General features: G+C 46.1%; 3 protein-coding genes across 3 annotated transcripts; 2 read left to right on the top strand and 1 right to left on the bottom strand.

Annotated features, from left to right (window-relative positions):
* Positions 1-7,965: 7,965 nt before the first annotated feature.
* On the top strand, positions 7,966-10,131 carry ARB_01802 (uncharacterized protein; the record flags this gene model as incomplete). Its single annotated transcript, XM_003012000.1, has 1 exon — positions 7,966-10,131. The coding sequence occupies one exon, from the start codon at positions 7,966-7,968 to the stop codon at positions 10,129-10,131; it is 2,166 nt and encodes a 721-aa protein (XP_003012046.1).
* A 251-nt stretch (positions 10,132-10,382) lies between these two features.
* ARB_01801 (uncharacterized protein) lies at positions 10,383-13,216 on the bottom strand (the record flags this gene model as incomplete). Its single annotated transcript, XM_003011999.1, has 4 exons — positions 10,383-12,144; positions 12,252-12,337; positions 12,482-12,945; positions 13,084-13,216. The coding sequence occupies 4 exons, from the start codon at positions 13,214-13,216 to the stop codon at positions 10,383-10,385; spliced, it is 2,445 nt and encodes an 814-aa protein (XP_003012045.1).
* A 118-nt stretch (positions 13,217-13,334) lies between these two features.
* On the top strand, positions 13,335-15,687 carry ARB_01800 (uncharacterized protein; the record flags this gene model as incomplete). The annotated part of the gene is made up of 4 exons (XM_003011998.1): positions 13,335-13,386; positions 13,448-13,500; positions 13,560-13,968; positions 14,039-15,687. The coding sequence occupies 4 exons, from the start codon at positions 13,335-13,337 to the stop codon at positions 15,685-15,687; spliced, it is 2,163 nt and encodes a 720-aa protein (XP_003012044.1).

The raw sequence follows: 15,687 nt of genomic DNA, 5'->3' as shown, positions 1-15,687 counted from the left end.
TCGGTCTTCCTGCCATCATGAAAATCAATCCTTCTCCCTCCAAGGGTACAGGTATGTCCGGCCAAGGAGGTTGGATGGATGTGCCGGCTGATTTACCCAACAGTTTAATTCCCTGGTCATGTTGTTAGTTAGTCACTCCGTACGTATGGACTACATTCAAGCCTTCTGAAGGATCGGTACCGGTTGATCAGGCTTGGATGTTTGGTCTCGCTTCCTTTCAACGTACATGGTCATGCATCCAGGTGACAAAGGGATAATAACCCCATGCGGTTGCCATGCGCCTCTCCATCCTCGCCCGGTTGGGTTCATGTACTCGTTAGTTGTACTCTGTACCACGCCACACCATGTCTATGCCACGCTCTGCCATGCCCCGTACTCACACTCACATCCTCTCCGTATCCGTGAAGCACGCTCTTGTGTGACCCTCTTTCGCTGTCTTGCTCTCTCGTTTATTTATTTTTGGCTAAATTTTTTTTTTTTTTCTTTCAGTTTTCAAATACCGAAGTCAATTTCCAAGGCCACAGACATGTTCGAACTGCCAACTCCGGTCTCGCAGATTCCACTCCCTGGACTCCTTTCTCCGGATTGCGGGAGGGGATAGTTGGCGCTCCCGATGATGTTACAATTTCCAACCTTGATCCAGTCTCTTGATACATCCGGATTTTTTTACAGAGTATGTAACTTCTAGATCCATCAGTCAGATCTTGGTCCATTCGGAGTTGGACAACGTCAAGTCCGGATGGAGCACCTTGGAGACGTCGATGGAATTATCATTTTTCGGACTCCAGTTTTTCGCTTGTCAGGGTAGATCTTCTGTTTCGATCGTTTAACGGAGATTCCGAAGGCAGAACGAGCATCGAGATAACGTACTATACTCCGTATATCCGTCTGGTCTCGTCTCTGTCGGCCTACCTCAATTTTATCACGTCTGGTTCGGAGCGCAAATCCATACGAGGGACTCGGTTTCAGCCAGGTTTGTACGTGGAAGATTTCGGTGAAAAGATCGTGGCAAATCCTGGAGAAATAATAATGACCTCTGTGCTGTGTCCGGATGGGGTGATTCAGTCAATAGTCGCTTCTCAGCCTTCATGCAACCGTTAGTACGCTCATTAATTATCATTGAGATACGAATAGGAATCATTGAAATCCCACATTAGTGAGTTACCTCGGCCAATAAGGTAATACGGCATGATTTCCTTTTCAGCTTCAGTCTCGTTCATCCTCTCATTATCCTGGTCCTTCATGGAGCTGTTTTATTTTATGCTTTCCCTGGGGTAATCACCATGGAAGATGCCTGTTATAGGATCGCCTCCGGGGGGAAAGTGTGGTTGGGTAAGAGGGCGGCCTTTTCATATTTGGCTTTCGCCTCCTATTGGCTTTTCGCGTCCCTCTCCAAACCATCAGATCTATACTGAGCTGATCTGTTAATTTCACTCTAAATGGCCATTGGTGAGATAGGGCCGGTGCTGAAGGGCCGTCATTCCGTGAAACTTTCCTCAGAGCTATATTTATAAAAACCCTTATATAATAGCCATTCCAGTAGCCTTCTGAAAGAACTTGCTCCGCCTTGGAAACTGTTTTGGAGACTCTCCCCGAGCACGGCGTATAAAATGGTGATGAATACCGGCATTACCCTTTCATTATTGGGACTTCCCATCAGTCTCCCTTGATGACTGTGATAGCGTTCCATCGCTGGAGTGAATCTTCCCATTTCACATGTTATGGATACTCAAGACTTCAGCGCCTCCCTTCATCTCACGCTCTTCTCTGCCAGTTCCATCTTTAGTTGATGTCATTTCTTACTCCATGCTCGGCCCCTCCGGTCAAGAGTATGGCTCGTTCAAATTTCCCTTGTTATATCTGGTAAGAAACTTTAGTATCTTCAATATCTTCGGGTATGCGGAGATCAGATGAAAATACACGGGCCGGCCCAACTAGTTCCTTACCTGTAATTATTACGCTGGTGAGGATTAAGATGTGCAGATATATATTTCTCGGCAAACGTCTTGGAACATCTCCTCTATTTCTCCATTCATACGCTGTAGGTGTAATTATATCAGTAAGAATAGTGTCAGCACGGAACAACCGATGATAGACCACTCATTTCCTTATCGGGCGTTCCCCTTCGTCGTAAATGCGCTGTTTTGCTTCTTCACGGTTAGAGTAACTCACCCTTGTTCGCCCATTCCTTTTGATTCCAGCACATGGGCCTCCGTAACTCAGGCCATCAGTGTAGCTCACCTCCAGACCTCCAAATGCTGCATGACCTTCTGCCCTCCTTCAGCTTCCGCGTAGCTTACCATTATCCAATCGACTGCTTGGAATAGACAATTCTTCAGGCTTCATATGCAGATCGATATTGTCGTATGCATGCAGCACAAGAGGCCTTCTTACTTTCCTTCCGACGTAGACGTGGCATGAGATTTCACAGCTTATCGTCGTCTTGATTTGCTGGCCTGCTTGTCCATCACCCTCCCGTCGCTTGGCTTCTCCCCATGTGGTGAGGTCGGCGCTGGTACCTGTGACTTGTCTGACGTCAAGTCCCTGCCATAAGGACACTTCCTTCAAAGGGCAAACGTTGTAATGTATTCGGACTTTCCGTCCTTCATTCGGCTTTTCAATTGTTTTGTCCGGAGATACATTATTATTGTGTTTGAATGAGTACTCTGTCGTAGGACATTATTTTTCGTAGGACGTTTCAAAAATTTTCCCTTCACCCAATGTCGATCCGTCAGCTCAATGCGGACCAGACAGGGAAGAGCAATTTCTTATTTCTTCCTTTGGAACTGGATTGCTTACCCTTATTGATTCTTAAAATAGCCCTTGCTCTGATCACGATATGCTGTCCGTTAGCAAAAATATCCTCCTGACCCTAGTTGATTCTGTGACGCCAATGTTTATTTCTTCTGTAACACCTGACGTCGTATATTTGAGCCGTAAAACTTTTTCACCTTCCTCTTTCCAGAGGAGGATATTGAATGATTGCGTTTCTCCTCATCTTGCCTCTTCCTTTTTTCATGTTCTGTGAGATTCGGTAACTAGTTAGATAATGAATTCTGGATTCGTTAATATGTTTGGAACGGACAGACAGGCATCCGCCTCAGGCTGATTGTCATCTCTCGCCCGCATATAACCTCTTCATACAGAACCTATCACGCCTTTTTTGTTTCTTATTTCATCCTTGTTCAATGCGAGGTCGTTGTATGGAATGGAGGTTGCTTCCGACCCCGAAGGCGTTTTTGTCGTCAATTGGCCGAGTCGCCGGCCTCCTACCAGGTAGACTCAACCTCTCTCTTTCCAGGGTGCCCTGACAACCATGTCCTTATTTCGCGATGACGCGATCAGGAAATCTCCCTTAATGAGTGGTGATCTTCACATGCGGTCACTCTCAGCCATGCAAATCCAAGTTCCATCTCATCTTTACTCATCTCTTCCCTTCACGTTCTCGGTTCACACTTGCAGAATGTCGCTCCCCCCCTCTGCTGTCATCACCGTTTCTCCGCATGAAATATCATCATTCTTGTTTCAACACGTGGACGAGGGTCCATGATGTGCTTCCACAAGGCTTAGTGTAATTGAAGTCGTCTGAAACTGGGATCTTGGTCTTATATAAGACGATGCTCCGAGCAGGTATCTCCATGTTCAGCCGCCTAACCAAACGTGATATCATGGTAACTTGCTATCCCACACTGACCTGGGAGAGCTGAGATGCCTTTATCTTTGCATCCTGTGACAAGAAGCGCCCTGTGTTGCCTCTAGGGTCGGATAACTGCCTTGAAGCGACGTATATATCTATATTTCTTGAAATCGATGGCCTGGAGTTCCTTGTCCCAGTCGGGGTAGTCACGTGGACACCGCCTACAGGATGAAGCCCCTCAAGCTTTTTTGCCTGGACATTGGAATATCTTCAACATCCAACTCAGCTCTTTTATCACCAGATAATCACAAGTTGGAGATTTTTTTATTTTTATTTTAATTTTTTTTTATTTTTATTTTGTTGATGCGGCTCTAGCACAAGATACAGAGGGCCGTGGTAACTAGCTAGCCATTCCAAGTCGACTTGCCTTCGAGAACTATGTATCTCACTGCAGAAGCTGGATATCAGAGCCAAGTAGTTAAATAACCACGAGGTACAGAGTACCTAAACCACATTCTCGCCTGGCTAACCACTCAATACCTGGAATTAGCCAATTAGTACTCTCAAATAATTGATGCTATAACTAACTAGTTAGTTCCCCTAACTAGCAACTCAAAATCAAACAAAGTGCAATCAACTTGTGCTGAAAAGTGGCTTCATCATCATTATGTTGATACTCGCGAAGTCGCCTGCTACTTTCTAAAAGGACGGCCTCCGAATATCCTGCCTCTTTCTATTAGGCGGCCCTCTGATCTATATCTATATCATTCATTGAAAACGCCTAGCAGAGGACTTCCACGATATCAGAGTAGCAAGCATTGATACCCGTCGACGCTGCATTTCTGTCGTCAAACTTCTGGGTAGAGATCGGAAAAGATGACTGGCCTTGGTCATCCTTCGTCTCTTCCTGTCGGAAATATGGGAACTTCGATGTGGAATTCCCGGCTGTCATTTGAGCTTTTAGAGGAGATTTGCTCCCATCCTGATGCGCATGATCTTCATTCTCTCAAGTCAACATGCAATGCATTCCCTTGAGGTTACATATATTCTGGAAAGAAGAATTGATCAACACTTGAAGGTCTCTATCAGTGACCCAGTGGAATTTCGATCGCAACTAGGGAAATGGGACGCCTTCGTCTCGGGAGCCTTTGCTCTTAACCACTTTCTCAATGCACAACAGTCTACGATGGCTTCTTGAGGTATATCCGGTCTACAGAGAAATACTATCCATGTAGATCTTGTCATCCATTCTTACATGTGAAGCTCCCTGCCCCTATATGCTGATCTTGCTAAAAACCTTTACTAACTTGTATGCCATTGAGTTTGCGTTAGCAGTCTAAATCGTTCAAACGTCGCAGCAACGGTAATCCAGAGATTGTGAACTTTATAGTCGTCGATGATATACCAGTCTGCGATTTACTTCATGACTCATATACCACGGCATGTCTTAACATTATAACCTGGAATAAAGCATAGATACCTTTGGTAAGCTTCTTGCTACATACTAACACCTAGGCTTGTTTTTCGGAAATGTTTTGTGGCCACATAAACCTAGCGGATTCTAGCATATCGTCCCTCAACGCCATATGGAGACGTCGACGGCTCGAATTATCGGCGGCGATTCCCTAATTGTTAACCTGAGTGAAAGACACCCGGAAAAACCGAAACGTCCGGATGAACTGATTGAATATTGTCAATAACGTGTCTTAGCAAACGAAGCACAGGCAGAATATGCAATGCGCATGCGGCATATGTACTTGCCGAGTTCTTCGGTACTACGCTACAGGTATATATGTGCGGATAGTTCGTGGTCCGACGCTGCACTGGGGTGGTTACATGAAATCGAATTAGCAGAGCTGTATAAGATCAAGCTGGATATGCGATCACCAGCGGAGAATGCTGCTCTCATGGCCTCGCTTCCACCCAACAAGCACTGGTTGGACCGTGCGATGACTTTCGTCACCATAGAATGGGAGAAACCAGGTACATGGAATTATGCTGACCACCTAATTCCCGAATTGTATAAGAGATGGGCAACCTCACCAGATTGAAAAAACTAACAGCTAGAGATCTCCCAGGAGTACATACGATCATGATGAAGTTCCGCACATATTTTGGTGATAGCTACGTCTTAGAAATCTCACTGTTAAGGACGGTAAGGAAGGCTTACTGTAATGACCCATAGATAAAATATATCCAAATTGATGGAGTGGTAATGGACCACATCTCTCTAGACATGATATACTACCATATCTAATTCTAATTAATGGGTATGTTATATCATATTGGACCGAAATGGTGCTTTAATAGTGAAATTCATACTCCAGATTAAGAACCTAACTTCTAGTTTACTACATAGATAGCTTAAGTCTGTTGTATAAGAAGCCGTTCGGCATGTAAGATAAAAATTTTACATATAAGCCAGGTTATTAGTACTATGTCTAGGTCATTGACCAGTTTACGTTGTCCCTGGCGGCAGCGGCAGCGGATGCATTGAAAGTCGCTAACTAGATGGATCTGCACAGTAGTCGTATGCTGGATCCGCTATATCGAGGTCTTCGTCTTCTAATGCCGGCTTGCTATGCTTCTGACCTGCCGGTTATCCTAGCAGGAAGTCTGCATTAGTTATACATCTTCCTGGTATTTTAGAAGTGGTCTTGTCTTTCTCCGGCTGTTTCTGAATGAAGGAGAGTCTGGAGAGGAGAAAGCCCGGTTTTTCAGGCTCACTGGCCTGTTTTCTGAAGGTGAGTGACAACTCCTATGCGGTTATCCAAAAATATTGAATGATAAGGCCTCTTCATCCAGAGGAAGATATGAGTAGTCAGATGGGTCGAGAGATCTTGTTCGAGTCAGAATAGGGGTTCAGCCAACAAGTTGATTTCATTGGTTTATTTTAGGGGTTGAGGACTGCCAGCCAATCATAATGCACACTGCTCAAATTTAACCTAACAAGTTGATTAAGTTAGGTTCACTAGTCGCAACTCTGTTGATTTGCTTGGACTGCCAATATAAACAACATCGTCTCCGTGAAGATCTTGCATTATTATATTGAAAGACGAAGTGACACACAAAGTACGGAGTATATGCCTCGGATTAGGCGCACAATTCCATACATACATGAGCGATGCTGTTACCTGATTGCTCGGGAGGCTTCCTAACCTGTGTTGCAAGGCTCCATGGTTTATTCTACTTGTGGCATGCTATTTATAGGGCGTTCTGTGGGAATTAACAATGTCTACCAAGAAATGGGGCATATATTATCTACATGGCTTTCTAGCTCTCTCCTTTGCTTCGAAGCTTGCCTTGAAAACATGAAACGGCGATGGAGTCCATTCTACCTTCCTCACCTTCAACCGAGGAAGGAAAGACTATTTGTTTCTATCCTCAGCCTTTTGATACCCAGATTTGCCGTCATGATGCCCTTGACACCCTGTGTGACATATTACCGGAGAGCTCAGAAAGCCACCCACGGAGGTCATCTTGAACAATTTATGAAGTGCTCGGCCTGATACTCGTCTATTATCGTGGATCCCTATTCTCGAGGGCTTTCTGTCGGCATCCCTCTCTCGACCAACTTCCTCTCTTCGCAGCTATCCGGCTATGCCATCAAATATGGAGATTCTTTTACTATGCATGCCATGGAAAACCATAGTTCTACTCTGTTTACTTCTTTCATGCTCCCAGGCTGCTTCGCAGGTAGTTGACAACGATGGGCAACAGCAGAACCAATGGTCACGGCTGAGAACTGCGCATATCGCCGGCAAAAGGGTGCCGCCACTCTACACGGGAGATTTTGGAGATTGTATGGCCAATTCAATGGTGAAATTAACTCAATTTCATGCTGCTTACTACCATGATGATCTGATGGTGGGTTTTCACTTGGACGGCCATACGTCTCTTAGAAATGAATCCATTATGGGTACGACTTGCCCCTATAAATATATTAACCCCTAAATATTTGGAGCATGGCATCTAATTTCTCCTCCAGTATACATCGGGTTTTTTGCGTATGGGAAAAGAAGATTCGATCTGATATTTGATCCCTGTGAAGCAAATATTAGGAAGTAAGCATATAACTATTCCCTTCTGAGCCCATCGCACATTTTACTTATCATGACTACGGGTTGAATAGTCTCTGTCCCATGGATGCTTCGCGTCATATAGGAGATGGTGGCCTGTTGCAAGTTGCTCCTACCGACATTTCAGAAATCTCACGGACGACCTTACGATTACCTGACTTGGAGGGCCGAGCAGTAATACGGATTTTATCCAACTCCACACGATCTCAAATAGCCTGCTACGCTTCAACAGTGACAAACGGCGTTACAATGTCACATCCACAAGCCGTGGGATCTCTCCTGGCTCTGGTAATATTTATCACATTCATCCTCAGCCTTGCAACCATTATCTATGGCGAAGACATCATGACTATGCAACTCCATTATTCCCATTCTTCGTCTTTACTCTTGGCTTTTACTGTTCTGCACCACATTTATTTCACTGGTGCTATTTCTGCAAATTGGCCTCGAGTGTTAGTCGAATTTTGGTCGAATTTTGCACCCTTTGCCGGGATGATTTACTCCAAGTCGATGCAGAGCTCAATAGATAGGTTGGTTGGAGCAGATAAAGGAGATATACGTATTCTTGGAGCAAATCCTGTTGGAAACGTTTCCCCTCGCCTCGGCGGTTACAATATTACAAACATATACAACACACCGCCATCCAATAGGACTTTTGGACCCTTCAGAACTGGCTTAGGGGCCCCCATGGATGAACAAGATTATCATGCTTCTGCCTCCTCAGTTTCCTTGCCATCGACGTTCCAATGGCAAGGCCAGCTTGTCAATGATGGGTTTCCATTGCCAGGGAACTATTCTGGCTTCGCTGGGACCCTCTCCATGCAGAAAATTCCAGCAGTGAATGCTTTCACTACTGGACTACTCTGGGTCCTATTGCTAATCGCTACTCTGACCGCAGTGATACCTGTGGTCAAAGTGGTGATAGAGTCACTTATCCATTGGAAGCTCATTAAAGGAAGACAGGCGCAAAAATTAGCATATTTTCGAATACATTGGCCAGAGTTTGTCCTGGCTATGCTACTCCGGTCCTTGTTTATCGGATTTGGGATGCTGAGTTTCCTTGCACTCTTCCAATTCGGCTTTGGGGGCGCAGCCTCAGTTAAAGCATTGGCAGCGATTACATTCCTCGTACTCATTCTTGGATCAATCTCAATTACGGCGTATGCTATATCTTATCGCAATGCTCATTTCACGTCCGTACCAGAGATAATGCCACTCGTTTTCGAAAGGAGGAACTTGTTAAACATTATCCCCTGGTTTGTACTTAAAACAAAGGGCAGTACGGTATCAAAAGAGTCCTCTACAACAGTTCCACAAAACTATCCGTGGTGGAAGTCCTGTGTCCATGATACTGGTTCAAATGAATCTAAATTTCTATTGCGATTTGGCTGGTTACTGGCTCGCTTCAAGGACGATAGATGGCACTTTTGTGTGATATGGTTGATGCATGAGTTCCTTCGTGCATGCTTCCTCGGAGGAGCAGTCGCAAATCCGATATCCCAGACTGTTGGGTTGTTAATTCTCGAGATTACCTTTATGATTTGCGTTATCGCCATGAGTCCCTTCGAGGCTAAACGATTGAGCATTGTTCTATACACGCTATCGTTTAGCAACATCTCATCGGCCCTACTGTCCATTCCATTATTGGCTCAACATAACCTAAATAGAATGGCTGCTTTTGCTATTGGGATGGCAATAGCCATCATTCATAGCACCCTTGTTCTCCTCCTAGTGATTTCGATGCTAAGCGGCATCATAACTAGTTATATTTCCCTCACCAGAAATCGAAGAATCCCAGCCGATCAACTTGGCTCCCACCCAATACGAATGAGATACTTGGGGCATGTGAACAGAGGAGTCGGTTACCACCCAGGAGCACTCTATTCCACTCCTGGATCAATGTCACCAACTCCAAGACAAGCAAGTTTCAAAGTTCACTCTGTTCGGAGATGCCCAAAAATTATAGATGAGAGCCCAACACCCTATCATCGAAACCCATCCACGCCCACTTCTTCACTACGGGTATCTCGCCGCACCTATACACCTCCGTTTCCTCTGGATCCGTTTACACCTACTACTGCGGATTCTGCTATCTTAGGCTTTAGAGACACCGACTCCTCTGATCCATTCACTACCCCCTCGACTATGGACTTGGGTGCTTCAGGCCTTCAAAGAGCAGACTCCCTTGGACAAAATAGTATGGCTTCTGAACCCCGCCAGGGTAGACTCTGCAGAATTACATCCTTGGAAACAGTTCTTTCTCGATCGACAAGCAGGCCAGAACACAGCCAAGGTGACAGCTTGTGCCTCACCGATACCTTTGAGACTGCGAGGTCTGATCTGGAACCTCTTACGGAGTTTATAACCCCTCTAGAGGACAGAGAAGCGGAGGGCGCATCTTATTCTAAGCTTTAGATTCTTATTTAACCAGACTAGGCCAAGATCGTTCACTTCTGTGTGGTTATCATTATTAATAAAAATACATGATAATATTTTTGAACTCCAATCAAATGCTGGCTTAATTGAATATCAGACAACAGCCGCTGTTACTTGACCCCATTTGCATTCGTAAATTGTCAAAAAGATATATCCAATATTTAGGTGTATATATATATAAGCAGGCAGGCTTGCCAAAAAAGTGTAAGAATATATATGAGGCTGGATGATTAGGCATCCAGGCCTAGTTTTTCAAGTAGCTGGTCCAATTTGTTCAGGAGAAGCTCATAATCAATAGCATCTCTAGAGAATTCATCTCCAGCTTCCCGGCCATCTAAAGTCCGAATGACACCGCTTGTATGAATTTGCTCACTATTTCCATTGGTCTTCGGAGGTCCTGCATTGACGATGTTGTTTGAGTCTCCTTGCTGTTCCCTAGCAGAGTCAACATTACTAGGCTTTTTATTAAACGACGAAGGCGGAGGCGACAAAGGGGTGGGCGATATGGCATTCCCGTTGCTAGTTGTTTCAGGGGAAGTGTTTGAAGATGTGTTGGTGTTTTCCGCCGGGTCGCCTTCGTTTGGATTGTCCTCGGAGTTCAAGATATCTATACCAGAATCCTCGAAACGTAGTCTGAACCGTTCGGAGAGATAGTAGCGGATGTCATCTACCAGCTCGATGGAATCTGTTTCTTGTCGTTTTTGGATACGCTCGGCTGATTCCTTCACTAGCTGTGCGAACTCAGGGTTGTCGATATGCGCCTCTAGCCTGTAAGCGAAGTATCGGGCGGCGAACTCCTCAAGTCGTTGTATGCGCATCAGCCAAGCTGCACGGAGGATTTCATAGACATCGATTATTTCGTCGCTTCCTTCTGCTTCTTTCCCTTCTTTCGTTGATGATTCTTTTGCATCCGCTGATGGCTTTGAACCCAGAGATGTGACATTTCCGCTTCCCAATGTGCTAATGAGGACGGCTGCCTTTGTTTTTAGCCGTTCGATCAGTAACAGATCCGCAGCGAACAGAACATCAACTGCAACTTCAAGAGGGAAGTCCGCTTTTTCTGTATATAAGAAAGTGAGAACTATCTCCAACACGTCTGGTGAACAGTCGATTGGTATTATTTGTAAATAGTCCGTAACTTGAGCCTCACGGAAGCTTGAAGAAAACATGAGTGAGAAAAACTCCGAACGTAGAAGCATCGCTCGATGGGCTGGAAAAAGAACTGATTTTCTTTTTGGTTTCTTAATGGAGGTATCCAGCGATAGCCGTGAGAAGCCTCCAATGGGTATACCACTGCCGGCGTCCTCAAGACCTCCATTTTCACACTTTTTGATTTCTTGCGACTCTTCATTTTCGCTGTCATCTTCGTCAGCTCGAAGGAGAACATCAGCGAAGATACTGTTATCCCGCGACCATTTAACCTCATTTGCTTTCTCCGTGTCAATCACCACTTTGTGTTTGATGATATTTTCTCGAAACCATGCTTCCATCTGATTTCGACCCTTGCTGACTTCGTCTGACCTCCTTTGCCGGGTTAATCTCCTATCACCACTGTCCAGTATGGTATCAACTAGGCCGCGAAGTTCTAGGTGGTTGGCAATTCTGTCTATTCCTTCAAATACTTCTGTCTCTGAATAGAGACCAGCCCCTGGTCCAGATCTCAAATCTCGTGGAGCATCGCCCAGATACAAGTATCTGATCCCTGCACTAAATGCTGGAGGTGGTATTGTACTTGGCAATTTCCATGAAGTTGCTTCCGGAGCGGCGGAAAGCTTCTTATGGAAATATGGTGACCGTGCAGACAATATAAACTTGTGGAGGTGGAAAGTCTCGTCTCCTGCTGTGACTGCGATATCCGACGTTTGAGGGTGGTCTCTGCTTAGCAACGACGTTATGTGAGATGCGAAAGGTTGGAGAGGGTCCGTTGATTTTGAATAATCATATTCAAGGAGCAGGTTTCGTATCTTCGAGTTTAATGCATTGTAGAGACATCTACCAACAAAGGTCAAAGAGGTGTGAGTATAAAAGTTGCACCTTTCATGTCATCTTTCTCCTAGGGGGTGGAAATTGCAGGAAAGAGAATAAGGGAATAGGCACACCTTTCGCCTTGAAAAGTGTCTCGTTCGCATAAAGCACCAGAATCAAGGAGAAGTTGTACAACTTCGTAGTGGCCACAAAGACTAGCCTTTTCCAAGGAAGAAAGAAACAGAATTGTCACTCTTTCAGTTCTCATTATAAAAGCAAATCATATTTGACGTGACCAGGGAGCAAATGTGAAGGAATTTATTCCACTCTCCAGCCTAGCTGAAAACATTGACAAGGAACATACGCTACCGGTTGTCGAGGACCCCCGGCAGGGTGGAAGGATGAAGGGAGGAGATTCACTCACAAGTATCAAGGGAGTGCAGTCAAATAAATCTCTACCGTTAATGTTCACCCCCTCAGTTATCTTCTCCTGACATGCCTTAAGATCGCCTCTTCGACATGCTTCGCAGAGCTCTCGAAACGGTTCACTGAGGTCCAACGGGTTGTCTTCCTTGAGCTCTCCTGCACCGATCAATTTTCGCTCGTTGAACAGGCTGGTTTCCAACTGGTCCTTCCTCAAAACTTGTGACTCCGACATCGTTGCGCTCTTCACAAGCAAAACAAGAAAAGAGAGGGAGCCGTCTGCCCGCCACTGCCTCTGGCTTCTGCTATGGACAAGATCTCGCCGTCGAAGCAATCTCCGTGTTGAAACGCCGAAAAAGAAAGCTGAGGTCGAAGTGGCAGAAAGCTTATCGATAACGGGCGGCTCTAAGGTATCTCCGATCGACCAATAAGAGTGGACTCCAACCCATACCGCTTTACCCGCAGCCCGCTAGTCCTCTTCAGGCGCTAGTTTCGATCTCCCGTGACCAACTCTATTACTCATTACCTGACTAATCCTCTTACTAAGCAATAATCGCCCTGGTTGCTGCGCAACGAGATCGCAACCAAAACATTTGAAAAAGGTGCGAGGAGAGAGAAAGATAACTTCTTTTTCTCCTATTGCACACCAACTGTCCAGCTTGCAGGCCGTCGCCATTCCTCGAGGCTTCCGGCGCCGTTACTAACATAAACAGGTTGTCCTTTCGTTCATCTTTTACTCTCTATGTGTTGATACACATCTCCTTGACTTTGATATCTATACCTCCAGGTTAATCATGGCTATCGCTCTGGCAGAAGCAGACAAATATGAGCTCCTTGAGCGAATAGGTAGGAACAGCCCTAATGGTATCAATATGCATGGCTGTATGGACTAATATTCCGTCTATAGGAAGTGGTTCTTTTGGTGTGATTCGGAAGGTTAGGAGAAAGGCAGATGGATTCGTATGTCACTTCCTTGCCAGCAAACTACAAGGATTTGGTTATGCTGACAGTCTCTATAGATTCTCTGCCGAAAGGAGATTAACTATCTCAAGATGTCCCATAAGGAGCGTGAACAGCTCACCACTGAGTTCAACGTCCTGAGTTCACTCCGACACCCCAACATCGTGGCATACTACCACCGCGAACACCTCAAGGCGACACAGGACCTATACCTATACATGGAATACTGCGGGGGTGGAGATCTTAGCCGTGTGATTAAGAACCATAAGCTGGCCGGTACCTTTGCTGAGGAGGAATACGTCTGGCGTGTGTTCTCCCAGCTGGCAACCGCTCTGTACCGTTGCCATTATGGAGTTGATCCCCCTGAAGCTGGTTCCAATGTGCTTGGGCCAACACCAAAATCGTCAGGGCTCAAAGGAAAACAGGCCCAGGTCATGATCCTTCACCGAGACCTCAAGCCAGAAAACAGTACGTTATTTGTGGAAATACAAACTCGATCTGATATACAGGTTATGTTTGCTAACTTCTCTCTATCTAGTCTTTTTGGGAGAGGATAAATCTGTCAAGCTGGGCGACTTTGGCCTGTCCAAGCAAATGGGGTCTCATGACTTTGCTTCGACGTACGTGGGAACACCGTTTTACATGTCTCCCGAGATCTCCGCAGGCGAGAGATACACCTTATACTCGGACATCTGGTCCGTTGGCTGCATTATGTACGAACTATGCAAGAAAGAGCCACCATTTAACGCCCGTACGCATGTTCAGCTAGTTCAGAAAATCCGTGATGGGAAATTTGCGCCTCTGCCAGACGTCTATTCCAGCGAGCTGAGAAGCGTCATTGCCAGCTGTCTGAGGGTTAACCCTGACCACCGTCCAGATACAGCGGCCTTGCTCAAACTGCCCGTGATACGCCTGATGAGAAAGGAACAGGAGGTAGTTGAGATAAGCAAATCTCTCACAAGCAAAGAGGAGGCTGCTGCACAGAAGCTGAAGGACTTAGAATTACGTTACGCAAAAATGGAGAAGGAAAAGGCAGCCATGAAAGCAGCTATTGAAAGCTCTGTCCGTCGAGAGTGGGAGGTCAAGGCGAGACTGGAGATCGACCGTCAAGTGCAGATGGAACTTGAGAAGCTTCGTAGGACTTTTGAAGTGGAGGTTGAGCAACGAGTTGCTTCTGAAATGCAAAAGTACAAGGAAGAAATGGCACAGAAGCATAACGTGGACCTCTCCCAGCTCGACTCAGCTCATCATTCTTCCATGGGATCAAGTGATGATACTGATTTCCCTTCGTCCACCGATTTGAGCGAGCTGTCGCTTGACCCTCCTACCCCTGAACAGAAGAATGCAGGGAAGAAAGGCAACCGTACTCCATTTAGCCGTTCTAAAACCACGGTTGAATCCCCAATGGATGTCCAGATGGCAGAGCCATCGCCGGTTTGCATTGCCTCCTTGTCATTATCCCCGCGCCGGACCGCAGGGACATCAGCGAAGAATCTTTTCGCAGATGGAGGACGTACAAAGCCTAGGTGGGACGATGCCATTGCTATGTACTCCGATGATGAGGACGATATCCCTGATCTTCCGTCGCCAACCCGCGCGAAGATTCAGGCCGATCCTAGCAAGCTAGCACATCGCCCCTTGATGCGCCAAAACACCACTGCCATGATGCAGAAGCTCACCACTCAACCGGATCTTTTCCCGGTTACCAAGACAACAGCAGTTCGACCTGCTCAAACTGCCAACCCGGCTGCACCCCAATCTACTGATGGCCGCCATTCTTCGGCTGATACTAGGAACAAATCACCCCAGCGCCGCATTTCCAAAATTCCTTCCTACAACAACCTTGCTCTTGAAGGCTCCCCGTCGCGAAAGACAGCCATGATGCCTCCACCAGCAAAAGCAGGCACTAACCCTGGCGGAGAAGAGATGTTCAAGGCCATAATGCAACGCAACATGGGCGGAAGATCTCTCGTTGAGCTAGCCCAAGCCCGTGCTGGTGGCCGCTCCCTTGACGAGCTCAAGCGCCCTGGGGATAGCAAAATCCCTGCTACTGCTGCATCTGCACCTGTAGCTGCAACCACCACCGTCGCCCAACTTGACCCTCCAGCAACCTGGGACCCAGAGAGAGACGAAATGCCCAGCCCCTTTTTGGTTAGAAACAAGAAAGTTATCCGCAACTTCCGATGA

The sequence above is a fragment of the Trichophyton benhamiae genome (assembly GCF_000151125.1).
Source record: "Trichophyton benhamiae CBS 112371 chromosome Unknown contig00269.3, whole genome shotgun sequence".
Lineage (NCBI taxonomy): Eukaryota > Fungi > Ascomycota > Eurotiomycetes > Onygenales > Arthrodermataceae > Trichophyton > Trichophyton benhamiae.
Note: the sequence above shows the minus strand (reverse complement) of the source record. Positions and strands in the feature narration are given on the sequence as shown.